Source organism: Callithrix jacchus, chromosome 1 (assembly GCF_049354715.1).
Source record: "Callithrix jacchus isolate 240 chromosome 1, calJac240_pri, whole genome shotgun sequence".
Classification (NCBI taxonomy): domain Eukaryota; kingdom Metazoa; phylum Chordata; class Mammalia; order Primates; family Cebidae; genus Callithrix; species Callithrix jacchus.
In genome coordinates, this window is record NC_133502.1 from 185251563 (window position 1) to 185268984 (window position 17422).

The following is a 17422-nucleotide window of genomic DNA, read 5'->3' on the forward strand; positions in this document are numbered from 1 at the left end:
CTATTGAAAATACAAAAATTATCTGGGTGGCAGTCGTGCACGCCTGTCATCCCTCCTATTCAGGAGGCTGAGGCAGGAGAATCGCTTGAGCCTGGGCGGTGAAGGTTGTGGTGAACCCACATCGTGCCACTGCACTCCAGCAGTCTGGTGGAGAGAGTAAGACCCTGTTTTAAAAAAAAAAAGACACAGTTGGTTCTGTGCCTTTCACTTTCTGTTTCTTGGCTTCAGAAGCTGCTGTTTGGTCATTTCTTTCCTTCATTTTCCAGGTGCTTCTTCGACAGACTCTTCTTCCTCCTCTTCATCCTCTTTGTCATCTTCATCGTCTCCATCCTCATTGTCACCCTCGTCCTCATCATCCTCTTTATCCTCATTCTCAGCCATGCTTTTGGCTTTCACAGGAACAGCTTCTGTTGAAGTTTTCCTTCCTGTGGCTGGCGTGGTCTCCATAGCTGCTGCTTCAGCACCATTTCCCTTGGCATCATCCTCATTGTCCTCGTCCTCGTCCTCATCCTCTGGGGCAGGGACACCGCTGCTTCTTTCATCACTGCTGGCTCAGATTCGTCCTCCTCATCACTGTCTTCTTGGCGTTCCTGCCATTCTCTGCCCCCTGGCTGGGGTGCTCCCTTGTTACCAGGAGCTGCTGCCAATGCCTTCCCCGGTGTGGCTCCCTTCTTGCCAGGTATGACGACTGCTTTGCCTGGAGTGGCAGCTGCTTTCTTGGTGGGTGTGGCACCTGCAGCCTTTTTTGGGGAACTTGTCGCTTCCTTTGCTGGGTTGCAGCAGCCTTCCTGCCTTTCTCCTGGGATGTGACAGCCTCTTCTCCACGGCTATCATCTTCTTCATCTTCTGACATTTCCTCATCTTTATTTTCTTCTTCTGCCACCTTTGGGGTAGCAGCCATTTTCTGGGGTGGCAGCCATTTTCTGGGGTCACCTTGGTTTTTACCTGCCTCTCCAACCAAGCAGTCCGAAGCCGCTGAGGATGGGAAATCTTTGCAAGTGCGGAGTGGGACAGCAGGAGGATGTGGCTGACACCAGCTGCCCCACAGGCTGTCAGAGTCAGGAGGTGGCTGGGCCCTGGTAGTGGGCCCAGTAGGAGATGCTGGCAGCACCAGGAGAGGGTCTGGTCGGGAGTTAAGCCTTCGCGCATCTGAGATAAATCACAAGCTCTTCTTGGTATGAAAATGTAAGAAAATGACTCTGTATCTTGCAGGAAACCTGTGGGAATGTAAAGGAGTTAAATGGAATCAGGATAAGAAAGGCTCAGGGCCTCACATAGAGCTCTGTGTTTTCTGCATGGGAAATTCTCAGAGAAGCTCAGAAGAGAGATTGTGTTCACAGCCCGTTTAGTAAAAGCACAGGTTGACCATGCGCTGAAGTACAGGACTTAGCGTTTCTCGGACCAATCGTGAACGTCTTCCAGGTGAATCACTTACTCAGCTTCTTCCAGGCAACATTTAAGACTCTGAGATCACGCCTAAAAAAAAGAAAACAAAACCCAAGATCAAGGAACCAGCGGGAGGAAAAAAAAAAAAAGATTCTGAAATTGATTTTTTTTTTTTTTTTTTTTTTTTGAGGTAGGGTCTTGCTCTTTTGCCTGAACTGGAGTGCAGTAGTGCAGTCTTGACTCACTGCAGCTTTCACCTCCCGGGCTCAAGCAGGCCTCCCACCTCAGCCTCCTGAATAGCTGGGAATGCAGGTGCATGCTACCATGTCTGGCCGAGTTTTGTAATTTTGTGTGTGTGTGTGTGTGACGGAGTTTCGCTCTTGTTATCCAGGCTGGAGTGCAATGGCGCGATCTCTGCTCACCGCAACCTCCGCCTCCTGGGTTCAGGCAATTCTCCTGCCTCAGCCTCCTGAGTTGTTGGGATTACAGGCACGCACCACCGTGTCCAGCTAATTTTTTGTATTTTTAGTAGAGATGGGGTTTCACCATGTTGACCAGGATGGTCTTGATCTCTTGACCTCATGATTCACCCGCCTCCCAAGAGTTTTGTAATTTTTGTAGAGACAGTGTTTCACCATGTTTCCCAGGCTGGTCTCAAACTCCTGGGCCCAAGCGATCCACCTGCCTTGGCCTTCCAAAGTGCTAGGATTACAAGAGAGAGCCACTGTGACCAGCCTAACTTTTTAAGTTAAAAGTAGTAATTGATCTGGGTACGGTGGGTCACTCCTGATCACCTGAGGTCAGGAGTTTGAGACCATCCTGGCCAACATGGTGAAACCCTGTCTCCACTAAAAATTGAAAAATTCGCCAGGTGTGGTAGTGTGTGCTTATAATCCAGCTACCCAGGAGGCTGAGGCAGGAGAATCGCTGGAACTCGGGACAGAGGCTGCAGTGAGTGAGATTGGCCACTGCACTCCAACCTGGGTGACAGAGCAAGGCTCCATCTGAAAATAAATAAACAATGAAATAAGCCACATTAATTTACCTTACTTGATGTTACAAGAGTTTTTGTGATTAGCTTTTTTCTTGAAAGCGAGTCTCACTCTGTTTCCAGGTTAGAGTGCAGTGAGGCAATCTCGGCTCACTGCAACCTCTGCCTCCCAGGTTCAAGCGGTTTCTCCTGACTCAGCTTTCTGGGTAGCTGGGACTACAGGCCTGCACTACCTTGCCCAGCTAATTTTTTGTATTTTTAGTAGAGATGGGGTTTCACCGTGTTAGCTGGGATGGTCTCGATGTCTTGACCTTGTGATCCACCTGCCTTAGACTCCCAAAGTGCTGGGATTACATGTGTAAGCCACCGCGCCTGGCCTGTAATTAGCTTTTTTTTTTACAAAAGTTTGTGGCTGTATACTAGGTGTGTATATTTATGGGTAATTAGCTTTTAAAAGGAGTAAATTTTATTTCAAGGGAGAGAAAATAAGACTTCATTCTCAAAACCTGAAGACTGTAGAAAACAAATGTTTGTTAAAATTGATAAAGATGTAAAAGAAAGGAACCAACCTTAAGACTAGATAAAACTGTGTGCCCATAATACGTACATTATAAATAAAACATTAATGAAAAAGACCATGCGTAGACAATTTGTGTTTGAAACAGAACCAAAGAGAATGAAAGCCTCTAGAAATGAACAACATGGTCGTCAACAGTTAAAAGAGTCAGCAGACAGGAGAAGCAGTACTCGCTCAGCTGAAGTACTGAAGAGAGGAGCAGTGTCTGGAAGAGACGCATGACCCAGGGAGGCGGCGATATCAGCCCGTGCCCAGCGCAAGTTCCAGGAGGAGACAAGAGCGGGAAAGGAGAAAGTGAAGACTGAGGATTTTCCGAGTTCATGAAATACACATGAAATGACACTGCAAGAAGTCCAAGTCCATAGTTAAAAGACATCACAGCTAGATATGTCACTGGAAATTTTCAAAACATTAAAAAGTAAACCTCTTAGATGGATGCAACCAGAACAAAAAGACTTCCCTGAGAGGAACACGTGGTGAACTGGTGACCAACTCCCAGCAAACCGTGGCTCTGGGAAGGCCATTGTGGCTGAGGTCTCTGTCTGATGAGCTCTTCAGAGCAATGTGACCAACGCCACTGCAGCCTACGACCGAGGCTCACTGTGCAAAGGCTCCTGCAGAAATAATACTGAGGGTTGTTCTTCAGAGGTGGAATTGAGCTAGAAAGACAGGAGTGGGATTCAAAAAGCAAAGGGGGCCAGGCACGGTGGCTCACACTTTTTTTTTTGCTCTGTCACCAGGCTGGAGTGCAGAGGTGCAATCTTGCACTGCAACCTTCACTTCCCGGGTTCAAGCACTTCTCCTGCCTCAGCTTCCCGAGTACCTGGGACTAAAGACGTGCACCACCATGCCCAGCTCATTTTTGTATTTTTAGTAGAGACAGGGTTTCACCATGTTGGCCAGGATGGTCTCTATCTCTTGACCTCGTGATCCTCCCTCCTCAGCCTCCCAAAGTGCTGGGATTACAGGCTTGAGTCACCTTGCCTGGCTGTGGCTCACATTTGTAATCCCAGCACTTTGGGATTCACATTCACATTTGCCGTAGTAAAGTCTGAAGTTAATAAATTGCTTTCTTTTCCTCTTAAATAATAATATAAAGAGTTCTGAATGCCTTGGCTCTGACCAGTGTTGGATACAATGGGTTCTGCATTTCTCTTCAAAGAATCGCTATGTCAGTATGCTCAGTTATTTGTCCTACCAGCTCCATCCTGGACTGTGTTACTTCTGGTAGCTTCTTCTTTTACCTCAGACAAGCCTGGGGAAAAAGTGAGACCTCGTCTCTCTAAGAAAAAGTAAAAAAGTCTGGGCACGGTGGCTCACACCTGTAATCCTAGCACTGTGGGATGCTGAGGTAGGTGGATTGCCAGAGCTCAGGAGTTCGAGACCAGCCTGGGCAACATGGTGAAACCCTGTCTTTACTGAAATACAAAAAATTTGCCAGGTATGGTGGCATGCACCCATAATCCTAGCTACTTGGGAGGCTGAGGCAAGAGAATCCCTTGAATCTGGGAGGCGGAGGTTGCAGTGAGCCGAGATCACACACTGCATTCCAGCCTGTGCAACAAAGTGAGACTCTGTCTCCAAAAAAAAAGAAAAAAATAGCTGGCGGGTGTCTGTAGTCTGAGCTACTCGGGAGGCCCGGGTGGGAGGATCACTTGAGCCTAGGAGATTGAGGCTGCAGTGAGCTGGGATCGTGCCATTGTGCTGCCTCTAGCCTGACGACAGAGTGAGACCCTGTTTGTAAAAACAAATACTTTTTCAAAAAGCAAAAATAAAATCAAAGGAAGGTTTAGAGAATAAAGGAAACATCTCACAGCAAAATGACAGGTGGTAAATGATATGGAAAAAAAATGGAGGCTCAGTGTGGGTGTTCCAACAGCTAAATAATATGAATTACAAAGAAAAAAGAAAAATATCCGTAGAAATTGAAGGAAGAATGCAGCCAAGATGCCGTTCAGTGGATGAATGGAGAAGTGAACTATGCATCCAGATGACGGAACGTTACTTAGATGTTCTCCAGCTTTGAAAAGGCAGGCGGCCTTAAGTGCTATCACTGAGAGAAATTATTCTGTGTGACCCCAAGTCTCCAATATTCTGAAAAAGGCAAAACTGGCCAGATGCCTGGAGTGAGCCCCCCAACATCATGAAGGCAGGTTTCCAGCAGTGGCATTTGGAGGCTTCGTGAACGTTCATTCTGGCACTTGTCAACCTTGCTTAAGTTCCTTCCAAAGAGCATATGTCATTTTTACAAAAGAAACAGTGAATTTTCTGTCTAATAGAGTTCAGGAGCCCAGAGGCTGGGACAAGGGGACGGGAGCGTGTGGGTTCTGGCCATGGGCAGGGCGGGTGGCGGGGTGGCTGAAGCCCCACCTCAGGAAAAAGCCTTGACGGGGAGTACTGCGCTGTGCATGGCCGCCTGAGCGGGGAGGGGGCCGCGGGACAGAGTGGATGGCGAGGCTGTGCGTGGGCGGCCATGCAGTCCCTGTGAGCCAGGGTTCTGCTCCTCAGGGGAGCCGGCGGGGCGCCAGGTTCCTGCTTCGGACGGGGGAGGGAGGGAGGACGCCGCTGCCCATATCGAGCCTCCCGCCACGCCTGGAGTCTGGCTCCCTCCCAGCTCTGCTGAGCGCCCACGGCTCATCTGGGGGCTGCTTTTTCTCCATGGGCCGGGCCGGGGGCTCCTGGGGGCCTTGGGTGGCCACTGGCCTCTGTCTGCCAAGTCCTCGGTGAGACAGGGAGGGGAAAGAGAGGGGAGCGCAGAGCCCCCAGACTGCCCTGGCCTGTGCAGCCACCACCGTGGCCAGGAGGGCGCCTGTGTCCCCTGCCCTTTGTCATGGGGCAGGCAGGCACATTCTGGCTATCTCACCCGAGACATTTAAAGTTTGAGAGAATGACTGACTGAAACCTTCAGAAAGAAAGTGGTGTGTTGAGATTCCTAGAATGGGGTGAGGATGCCAATGAGTAAGCTTCGTGGGAAAATAAATAATGAGGAAACAGGCGCCTTGAGGTGGGAAGAGGGGACTGGGCCACGAGAGAGGAGCCAGCCAGGTGCCCTCTGCATTGGGAGCTTGGGGTCTCCCTGACTGAAGACCTAGGGGATAGCTGCGGTAGTGGGAGGAACCTGCAGACCTGACGAAGTGGGGGAATACCTGGGGAAGTGGGAGGAGCCTCCAGACCTTCTCCTTGGCCTCCTGGTTTCCTCTGTACATCCCTCTACTTCCCAGCACCTTCCCTGGCTCTTCCCTCATGAAAACCCTGAGGACAGCCATGGTTTTGCTCTCTCCCGTGCCCATGGTTCCAAAGGGGCCCGTGTGAGAAGCTCTTGGGGGTCTGCTCAGGTCTGAGGATAGCTGTCTCAGTGCTGGCTACTGCCGTCTGCACAGCTTCTTGAGCCAGAAACCTCAGTCATTCTCTATCCCGTTCTCCTTACAACACCTCCATAGGCTGTCCGTTCTTCCTCCAGTCGGGTGCAGGTCCGTCCCCATCTCCACCTGTTCTGAGCCACACTGCCTGTCTTTGCTAACCCCATGTTCCCCTCCCAGCTGCCCTCCCTCCTGCGTCCCATTTTCAAAACCAGCTGGGCAGCGGCCTCCAGCACAGCCCTGGAGTGAGCAAACCCGGGCCCTTTGCTGCCCAGCACAAATGGGTTGTGTGTGAGCTGGGATGCTGGCCCAGTGCTTTACAGAATTGAGCACCAAAAATGCCAGGGCCACAGAAAGCTTGGTTAGGAGCAATTCACGGAAGCCTGAGGGTCACCGGGGTCCCAGGGGTCGGCTCTAGGGCAGAACCATGCCCTCCAAGTAGAAAGCCAGCCTGGCTCGGGTTGTGGCCACAGCCCAGGGGGACCCCCAACTGCCCTTTGGGCCCTGGTCGCTGTCAGTGCGCTGTATGCCGCCAGGTGTCCTTGTGGTAGGGGAGGCCGCCGTTGGTGCCCACTGTCCTCTTCCCTGGGTCTGATTCAGGCAAGAAAGAGAAAACAGGAGGCGGCAGAACTGGCTCTTTGTGGTTGCTCCTGAAGCCACAGCTTGGATCTGGCTGGTCGTCCCTGATCTGCCTTTTGTGTTTCTCCTCGCACCCCAGTGAAGATAGTGATCCGGGGAGACAGGAACACGGGCAAGACGGCACTGTGGCACCGCCTGCAGGGCCGGCCGTTTGTGGAGGAGTACATCCCCACACAGGAGATCCAGGTCACCAGCATCCACTGGAGCTACAAGAGTGAGTAGTGGGCACCCCAGGGTGGTGCTGGGGTGGGCTTCAGGCCTCTCTTCTTCCGCCTCAGTTCCAGGGGACGCGTTCCTCAGATGGGGTCTCCCCAAAGAGCTTTTGTCTATGAGGGACCCCGCACATGTGGGGCTCCCAAAGTGAACTCTGGGGCCTGTCTGGGGTTGAATCATCCTGCTGCCTGGAGTGTGCTTCCTGAAGCCCCCTCTGGCCCGGGAGGCTCAGCTCAGGGAGGCAGTGGCTGCAGGTGAGTGAGCACTCAGGCTCCTGGGGGCTGAAAGGAAGTACATTCGGAGGAACATTCCCTGGCCAGCACCCACTTGGTGCACACAGAAGTTTCTCTTGGGGCCCAGCCCAACATCCTCTCCACCACCAAAAGCAAAAACAAGACCTTTAAGCCTTGACTTCTGACATGCCCCTTGGAAAGTCTGTGTCACTAAAGGTTCAGTGAGGTGGGCTTGATGGTGGGACAGACTCCTCCCCCAGGTCTCAGTTGGGTGTGGGTGGACTGGGGCACTGTCGCCTGGGAAGATGCGGGAAGTTGGGGGAGGTGACAGCTGTGGCGGCTCCAGGGTTTATGCTGGGGGAGGCAGAGCAGCTGCTTGGAGTGTCCAGAATCCTGACAGCAAAAGCCTTGGGGCTGTTTTTGTTTGTTTGTTTGTTGAGATGGAGTCTCTCTCTGTTGCCCAGGCTGGAGTGCATTGGCGGGATCTCAGCTCACTGCAACCTCTGCCTCCCAGGTTCAAGCAATTCTGTCAGCCTCCCGGGTAGCTGGGATTACAGGCACCCGCCACCATACCCAGCTGATTTTTTGTATTTTTAGTAGAGATGGGGTTTCACCATCTTGGCCAGGCTGGTCTTGAACTCCTGACCTCATGATCCACCCACCTCAGCCTCCCAAAGTGCTGGGATTACAGGCATGAGCCATCAAGCCCGGTCAGGGCTGTTTTCAACATTGCTTCTTTTCACTGCAAAAAAAAAAAAAAACCAGTGTGTTACTAGAGGGAGGCAGTGGTGAGTCCAGCTGCCCCGTGGTAACAGCTGATACCCAGACAGCTGTGCAGGAGCTGCCTCAGAGGTGCTGGGCATCGGCTGTGCTCTGGGGCCTGGGAGGGTGATGCTGGGCTGACAGGCACAGAGCCCACAGGGCCGGTGCGGAGAAGCTCTGCCTGCCACCGCACCCTCTTCCTAGTTTAGAGTGACGCTCTGCTCAGGCAGCATGGGTGTGGTTGGTGTGGGGGCAAGTGCATGGCAGTTTGCGGGGCCCGGGCATGCCTCTCCCCTCTGGTTCTCCCTTTTCCTTGGAATCCTTAGGTGGGCAGGAGGCTCCATCCATCAGCTCCCCCAGCTCCCAGCATGCCCCAGAATAGAGCACAGGCATGGGAGCTCCGGAGGTGCAGGGGATACCAGCAGGCCCAGCTGGGATGGCATGGCATAGGGCACGCCTGCGGCCTGTCAGGTGGCTCTGAAGGGAGGGTCCAGCCTCTGCCCTCAGTGGTTATTTACATCCCACTCCCTCAAACTGACCCAGAGGCCAGTCACTGGATGAATGAAGAAAAGGGTCAGGAGAAGGTGACACAAGTGGGCCCATTACATTCGCACCTGTCTGCAGGAGAGTGCCTGCTCTCATACAGCCCATGCGCAAACCTAGAAATCCCAACCAGGAGGGCCACCTCCCAGGATGCAGAGGCCAGCAGGGGCTGTGCCCAGGATCCAGGTCGAGGAGATGGGGGCTGTGCCCAGGATCCAGGCCAGGGAGATGGGGGCTGTGCCCAGGATGGGGGCTGGGGAGGAAGGGGCTGTGCCCAGGATCCAGGCCAGGAAGAGAGGGGCTGCGCCCAGGATCCAGGCCGGGGAGGGAGGGGCCGTGCCAGGATTGGGACCAGGGAGGGAGAGCCTGTGCGTTCAGTTAATGGCTGAAGCTGTGTCTTAGTGGAGCTGCCGTGCAGATGTCTGGGAAGGGCACGTGCCAGGCTTCTAGACACTCAGAAGTCCCAGTAGGAGCTGGTGCCTGCAGGGCACAGACAGCCACACCAGCCTGGCCCCTGCACACCACCCTGGGAACTTCATGTTGGGCACTCATCTTAGGATTCTCCCATTTCAGCCACGGATGACATTGTGAAAGTTGAAGTCTGGGACGTGGTGGACAAAGGTGAGATGTCTCTGTTCTGTGTCTACTTATCTGAGGGACGTGTGCTCTGCACAGAGAGGCCTCCCTTCTTCTCTCCTGTCACCCACGCATCACTGGGTCTGGCTGCCCTGCTCCCCTCCACATCCAGTGGTGGCACCAAGCACTTTGCCACTTTAGCCGCCTCCTTGCCTGAGTGACCATATGCAACTGGGGGTGTGCTTTGAGCTCTGAGGCCTGGGTGTTATTTCAGGAGCCCTCCTCCTGCACTGCCTGGCAGAGCAACCTAGCGCCAGGCAGCCCCACACCCACAGCCAAGGACCCAGCTCCTGCACTCCCAAGACAGGCCGTCCCTCCAGGGGGATGTGTTCCTGACAGGGAGCCCCAGCCACACAGACCCATACTCTGGGGGCCACAGGAGGGCAGCAATGCCCCTGGTATCCTCAACAGCCTGTCTCCTCCTCAGCTGCAAGGCTACCAGTTCCTCTGAGTCCTCGGGGTGGAGCTCATGGCCCTTCCTGGGGCCCGTGGTCTGTGTGCATGCGTAGTGTGTACAGGGCTGGCCGAGTGCGCACCTCAGCCTCGCAGGCCTGGCTGTGGCCTCGTGAGGCTCTGATGGAAAGGTGGCAGTAGCAGCCTCTGTGTGGTGGTGTGTGTTGGGATGGCGCATGCTCCCCTCCCTCCACCTGGGCTTGTTGGATGGGTTTGTCCATGGGGGGGTCAGAGGTGGATGCTCAGTTCCTGCAGGGGTGCTGGGCCCCCTTCGGCTCCCCCCAGGCTGTGCTGGACTGTGTGTGGACCATGCTGACCTGGTGGTCCAGAGGCTTTCTCTGTAGAGCTCTCATGAACTTTGGCATTAAAAGAGGCGGCCACCCACTGCCCTGTCATTGTCCCCATCCCCACCGTGAGGGGAAGCTGTCACATCTGTCCCTGGCCCCCAGGTGGCTCAGGTGGGGCTGCCCTGGCCCCCATCTTGGGCCCCTTCCCCCACCAGGGGCAGGGTGCCTTTTGGAGCTTTGGAGATTTCCTGTGCCTCCCTCCAGCTCTGGCTCCCTGGCTCTGTCCATGTGTGGAGCAGACACAGGCTTCCTGTAGACAGGGTTGCCCAGACTAGCGTTTGTATCTGGGCGCTGTAATGGGTGTGGTCTCCAGCGCTTAGGATGGGGCCCTCCTCCTGGTGGGCTCTCATGCCCCAGGCTGGTGTGGAGGCCTGTGGCTGAAGATGCTGGCCGGCTGGGTGAGGCGCGTGCATCCTACACCCTATCCAGTGCTGAGCTGGGTGGGCTTCCTCTGGGGTCATCCCTGGCTGGGAGCTCTGGGGCTCCATGTGTATCCTTGCACCCACCTGTTAGCACCCACTGGAAGAGGGTCACTTGGCCTAAACCAGGACCTCCTCAGGAGGGAAAGGACTTAGCTCCATGATGAGGTGTGCCTTCCACCCCACGTGCCTTCCACTCTGAGCTGTGTGAGGTGTGAGCACCCTCCACAGCAGCCAGGGCAGCCAGTGGGGCGCACAGTGGAGGAGGTCTAGGCCTCATGGGCACTGGGTGAGAGGAAGGCAAGGCTGGCAGGCTCAGCTGGGAGGCCGCCAGGATGGGGCTGAAGGGAGAAGTCTCTGGGCGAGCCGACATCCCTCCCCTCCCCACCTGATTTCCCCAAAGGTGGTATAGCAGGCCAGATGGCTCACCCAGGGGGTGCTGGTTAGGCTGTGGGCATCCTTCCTGGGTGCAGGTCCCCACCAGCCAGCAGTGCTGTACCAAGTGTATGTTTGGGCTTTGGCTGAGTCCTTTGTGGGCGCCGGACTGGGCACACTCCTCTGGGCTGGGTCCGTCCCCTATAACTGAGGAGGGTCTGACCCTCCAGTTTAGAAATGAGCTGTGGAATGAGTGTGTTGGGATGTTTGAAACGCGTGGCTCATCTGTTCTTAGGGCTTTGTGCATTGTCCCAGTCTGAGACTTCAAGGCTGGAACCCTGGAGTTCCCAAGCTGGTCTGGGGACTTTCTCCTCAGGTCAACAGTGTAGATAAAGGGAGGTGGCCGTGGCCCCTCATGGCTCAGGAGAGCCATGGTGACCTTGATGGCGGAGGCTCAAGGGGCTGGGATCCCCGCCTCTGCCACCGTTCTTCCCAGGCTGGTTGCTGGAGGGAGGGGCATGTCACTTGAGAGTCCATCTCCCCACTTTTACCCCAGGGAGAGGCCCCTCACCTTTCCACCTCATCCCTCGTACTTCCCCCGCCCTGGACTTCGGCGTTGGGCTGGGGAGGAGCCCTTCCTTCAGCTGGAAACCCTCCTGTGCAGGGTGCGGGCCATGCCACCGTAGCCTGTCCATCCTTGCCCAGGTCCTGCCGCTCCAGGGCTCATAGGTGCCTAAGCTGCAGGGTATCCTGGGTGGTGGAGCAGGGCACCCGCCAGAGCTGGGGCTAAGTGGCTGTGGGGGGCCCATGATCCTCCTCTGGCCCAGGGCTTCTACCTTGTAACTTTTGTTTGTTTTTAAATAAGGAAAATGTAAAAAGCGAGGCGATGGCTTGAAGATGGAGAATGACCCCCAGGAGGTGGGTGCTGAGTGCACAGTGGGTGGCTGGGGCCCCGGGTGGGGAAGCCAGTGCCCAATGCTTCACACCCCTTTGCCCCGAGTACCCCATTATGCTGTGGTCCTGGGACCACTGCCTTCCTAGCTGCTCGGGGACCCCACACTGCCATGGCTGCATTCAGGGACTGCTAGCTCACCTGCACTCAGCAGTCAGCAAGTTGGACTGGCCCCTCATTTGCATTTGAATGACCAGAGAGGTATTTAAGTGAACTTGCCAGACTCCTGTGCTGTCACAGCCACAGTGGCCTCTGCCCTTCAGCACAGGACACATCTTACAGCGGTGGCGATGGGCGTGAGTGTCACTCCCTGGAGCCCCCTTGGGCCAACCTAGCCTGAGCCGATGCCCTTCATGCCAGGAGAGCTCTGGGTTGCCACAGGGCCATGCACTCTCCCTTTAGGGTGTGGGGGTGGAGTGACTGCCCATAGCTCTGCTGCCACCCTGTTTGTGGGCACTGGAACCTTCCAGAATGCACATCTAGCTGAGGACGGCTGGCAGCACAGCACCCGCTTCCATTTTCCAGTGGTGGTTTGGTCGTCTGTGAGGCCTGGACTGGACACTGCTGTGATTAACAGGAGGTCCTGGGTAGCGGCTTGTCCCAGGAGCCGCCAGCAAGGCTGGTGTTGATTGTCAGATCCTTTGGGACAAACCTGTGCTTAGCCATACTACCTCTTCAGCACTTTTTTTTTTTTTTTTTTGAGATGGAGTCTCACTCTGTTGCCCAGGCTGGAGTACAGTGTCATGATCTCAGCTCACCGCGATGTCTGCCTCCCAGGTTCAATTCTCCTGCCTCAGCCTCCCAAGTAGCTAAGATTACAGGCACACGCCACCACACTTGGCTAATTTTTTTTTTTAATTTTTGTATTTTTAGTAGAGACAGGGTTTTACCATGTTGGCCAGGCTGGTGTTTAAATCCTAACCTCATGATCTGCCTGCCTCCGCCTCCCACAGTGCTGGGATTACAGGCATGAACCATTGCACCTGGCCTAGCATATCATTTCCAAATGGAAATGGCTATTACCTTTTCAGATTAGAAGACTATTGAGCTGTCAGGTGCAATAATCCCAGCACTTTGGGAGGCTAAGGCAGGTAGATCACCTGAGGTCAGGAGTTTGAGACCAGCCTGGCCAACGTGGTGAAACCCTGTCTCTACTAAAAATACAAAAATTAGCCTGGTGTGGTGTTAGGCACCTGTAATCCCAGCTATTTGGGAGGCTGAGGCAGGAGAATCACTTAAACCCAGGAGGCGGAGGTTTCAGTGAACCAAGATTGCACCACTGCACTCCAGCCCAGGCAACGAGCAAAACTGTACAAAGGAAAAAAAAAGATAATGACTATGGAGCCTTTTCCAGGACCGTGCCCCACATGGGCAGGGCCCAGCCTGGGCCAGTCTCACACCTGTTCCCTCCTGTGCCCAGGCGGAGTCCGAAATGGCCCTGGATGCCGAGTTCCTGGACGTGTACAAGAATTGCAACGGGGTTGTCATGATGTTCGACATCACCAAGCAGTGGTGAGAGGGAGCTGCGGGGGCTGCCGGGAGTCACCCCACACACAGCCCCTTGGCGTGGTGAGAGGGAGTTGCAGGGACTGCCAGGACTCACCCCACACACAGCCCCTTGGCGTGGTGAGAGGGAGCTGCAGGGGCTGCCGGGACTCACACCTCACATAGCCCCTTGGCTTGGTGAGAGGGAGCTGTGAGGGGGCTGCCAGGACTCACCGCACACCCCTTGGTGTGGTGAGTGGGAGCTTCGGGGTAGCTGCCGGGACTCACACCAACCCCATAGCCCCTTGGCATGGTGAGAGGGAGCTGCAGGGGGCTGCCAGAACTCACCTCTCACAGCGCCTTGGGCACCCTCTCTGTGCAGTAGATGATGGTTAGAGCAGCACTGTTCTGCAGGGCTGAGGGCTGCTTGCTGGGCAGCTGTGGCAGCTCAGCCACAAAGGGCACTGGCCTGGATGTCGGGCTGGGCACTGACCATGTCTGTGTATGTGGGCTGGGATGGTACATGCTGGATACAAAGTCGTCTGGAGCAAGGCACGCACCTTTATAGCCCCGCATTTCTTCCTGAAAATTATCTGAGATTTGGCAGAAGCAAGTCGCCGCTTGTGTTGGGGGCTCTCCGAGACCTCCATCTTCCTTGACCCGGAGGACCCACAGCCAAGATTCATTCTGGCAAGATGACATCAAAACCAGCTAAGGGCAGCACACACAAGACGATCTCTGGGGGACCAGGCGGAAGTCCCCAGAGGCCATTGTGTGGAGTCACCTGGGATCCCCTCAGCTCCTCAGGGGCACAGTGTCCCCCAGGACATACTGGAGCCCTTGCGCCAGGTGCTGGGACACACTGAGTGGAAGGTTCCTGGAAGAATGAGTCTGAATAAAGACCAGCCTCCAGGTGTGGGCCCCTCCTACCCACAGCAACAGCTCATGCCCAACAAGCCTGACACACACAGGTGTCTGCTCTTCCCAGCAGGGGGTCTGGCTTGGGGGCCTGGTCAGCAGCTTCTCTTACTTTGAGAAGACACCCATACCAGGGTTAAGCACGCCACCTGCCACGGGGTACACACTCAGCACACATGAGCAGCTCAAGCCGGAGGACAGCTTGTAGAACCTGGGTGGCCATGCTCTGGGCCTCTGCCCACCTTTGCCAATGGTGGGAACCCTGCCTGCCCTCCTAGCCTGCAGCACCATCACCAAGGACTGACCAAAAGCACCCAAGGGAGAGCCCTTTGGAGGGTGTTGCACACAGATGCCAGGAGAACCACCCATGGAGCTCACAGGAAAGCCCTCTGGTGGAGGTGGCATACAGATGGCCAGCAGGAGAGCCCTTGGGGAGGGTGTGACACATGGACTGCCAGAGAACCAGAATGGAGCTGGTGTCCCACCCAGGGCAGGAGTCCAGTTCAGGCACACACACCAGCCTCACCTGGGTGAGCAGGGGTGCTCTCTCCTTCCAGCTTCTGTCTGTTAAGCAGGCCAGCCTGGGGGGTGGAAAGTGGCTTTTCCCAAATGAAGCTAAGTGTGGACGCAGAGTGGCCTCCATAGCACCTCCCACCGCTGCCACGGGAATGGCCTGGAGGGAGCTGCAGGCACCTGGGCTGCTGTGTGTGGAGTGGGCAGGAGGGGTCACAGGACTCCAGCCAGCCTAGGGAGACATGCCTTCACAGCCGTGAGAGGCAGGAGATGCCAGAGGACAGAGGGGGCCTGCTGAGGAGGCTGGAGGTGCCCCTGGGCCAGCCTTGGTGAGGGGACCAGTTTAAATGACTGTGAATAAAAGAAAATCAAGTTAGAAACACAGGACATTGCGTTTTTCACCCACTTGTGTTGGCTTCTGTCAGTTGTGGGGAAGTTTTGTCACTTGAAGCACTAGTAATTTCTTCACAAGCCATTTGGAAAACCATGCAGTTGAGACTGGCAGCTCACACCAGGCAGATTCTAGAGATTTGCCGTCCGTGCTGGGACATGTCTGCCAAAGACAAGGCTCTCAAACAGTCCGCTTAGACAACTCTATTCCGGGGTGCTGTTACAGCTTCAGGCAGAGCCTGGATATGGATGTCCTGCATCTAACACGGTGTAGCGCCTGAAGCCAAGCCAGCTCCGGAGGTGTCCGGAGGAATTTCAGTATTTGCTGTGTAACCTCGTCAGCTCACCAAGATGGCCGTGCAAGCGGCCAAGAGGGCGAACATTCAACTCCACCTGAAGTAAGTCGGATATTGTACATAAGAAATTTGCCGCACAGAATCACAGCTGAAGAAACGTTGAATGTATTTGGGAAATAAGGACCTATGCGTCAAATCAGAGTGGGGAGCACACCTGAAACCAGAGGAACAGTTTATATGGTCTGTGAGGACATCTTTGATGCCAGGAGTGCGTGTGATCGCCTCTGGGGATTCAGTGTTTGAGCAGATGCCTTGTGATTTTGTGCTATGATGCCAACAGGGCATTTCAGAAGATGGACGCAAAGGAGGAGGGACAGCTGAAGCTTCTCAAAGAGAAATATGGCATCAATGCAGATCCACCAAAATAAATGTTTTCTACCTTTTCATTTTGGACTAAAACCCATGATTGACAACTACCACCTTTTCCTTTCTTTCCTTTTTAATTATAGTAAATACTGTGATTTCTTGTTTGAGGTTCAAAATGATGTGCTTGAAACTTGGATACATATTAGAATACGTGATGTTAATAAACTTGTTGCTTTTTGTGGGGGGAAAAAAAGCCTGCTTGACTGGCCACAGCAGGGGCACCCCGGGCTGCTGTCCTCAGCCACCCTGGTGGGCAGGGACCCTGGAGGAGCAGCCACGGGGCTGGGCTGATGCCGAGGGGCACACGGGACAGGGCAGGATGAGGGTGGATGCAGGCGAAGCCTGAGGCGATTTTATAAGGATGCAGACATAGGGTGCTCCAGGTAAGGCAGGGGTGCTCCTTTGTGGGTGCAGTCAAGTGCGTGCCATCTGGGAGAGGATGGGCAGGGACAGTGTGGGGGTGCTCCTCTGTGGAGCGCTGTCCAGTGTATGTTCAAGGAGCAGAGATGGGCAGGGCTGTAGGCTGGGAGGGTGCAGAGGCACCCACAGCACTTCCTCTAGCTCTGCAGGCATGCAGCCTGCTCCTGCTGGTCAGGTGTTAGGAATGAAAAGCAGCTGCCATCTTGAGGCCTGCACGCACAGCAGCTTCCCAGGGAGGGACAGGGCGTCGAGGGGCTGAAACTAAGCCAGGTCCTCACCTGTTCTCCAAGGACCTTCAATTACATTCTCCGGGAGCTTCCAAAAGTGCCCACCCACGTGCCGGTGTGTGTGCTGGGGAACTACCGGGACATGGGCGAGCACCGAGTCATCCTACCAGACGACGTGCGTGACTTCATTGACAACCTGGACAGGTGAGCGTAGGGGAGGTGCTGAGGCAGAAGCCTTGGGAGGGGCTTGGGAGATGTTAGCGTTATCATGGGGGCTGGGGGACATGAAGAGTTGCGCTGCTGCGTGGGGCTCCCTGAAGCCTGGGTCTCCCAGACAGCAGTGCCTGGGAACTCTGCCAGGGTGAGGTGCTGGTACTGGGGTTCCCCTGCAGAATGGCACTCAGCTTAGCTGCTCAGGAGGCTCAGCAGGGTCCTGTGGCCTCAGGAGCCTCCAGGAGGAGGGAGGGCAGTGCAGACCAGCAGCTGTGGGCCCAGGGGTGGTCCTTGGCACGGGGGGCAAGGTTTCTCTTGCATGTGTCTTCCTTCCTGAAAGTAGACCTCCAGGTTCCTCCTACTTCCGCTACGCTGAGTCTTCCATGAAGAACAGCTTTGGCCTAAAGTACCTTCATAAGTTCTTCAACATCCCCTTCTTGCAGCTTCAGGTAAGCACTCACCATGCAGGCAGAGTGGGCACTGGTCTTGCCTCTTCCTGCTGTGTCTCCTATAGCAACAGGGCTCCCTCCTCACCCAAGAGATCGGTGGGCCTGCTTGGGTTAGCTGCTGGTCAGGGCCCAGCATCCTACTGTGCCTGCCTGCCCAGGTGGCAGACGGTGCAGGTCCTGAGGGCTGGGCCCCATCCCAG

At 55.0% G+C, this 17422-nt stretch overlaps 1 protein-coding gene and 2 pseudogenes across 15 annotated transcripts in view; 2 read left to right on the forward strand and 1 right to left on the reverse strand.

Moving 5' to 3' along the window:
• Positions 1 to 17422, forward strand: part of RABL6 (RAB, member RAS oncogene family like 6) — a 33067-nt gene that overhangs the window by 7885 nt on the left and 7760 nt on the right. For 7 of the 15 annotated variants that reach the window (XM_035263452.3, XM_035263502.3, XM_035263464.3 and 4 more), the window contains exons 2-7: positions 7032 to 7166; positions 9277 to 9324; positions 11799 to 11851; positions 13306 to 13397; positions 16624 to 16764; positions 17114 to 17222. In XM_035263452.3, the coding sequence (XP_035119343.2) occupies positions 7032 to 7166; positions 9277 to 9324; positions 11799 to 11851; positions 13306 to 13397; positions 16624 to 16764; positions 17114 to 17222 (578 nt within the window). Of the gene's footprint in view, positions 1 to 7031; positions 7167 to 9276; positions 9325 to 11795; positions 12663 to 13111; positions 13398 to 16623; positions 16765 to 17113; positions 17223 to 17422 lie in introns of those variants that run through there. The other 8 variants (XM_035263456.3, XM_035263473.3, XM_078332346.1 and 5 more) reach the window with 2 other exon arrangements.
• LOC144580881 (uncharacterized) lies at positions 47 to 6244 on the reverse strand (annotated as a pseudogene).
• On the forward strand, positions 15407 to 16106 carry LOC144577051 (splicing factor 3B subunit 6 pseudogene; annotated as a pseudogene).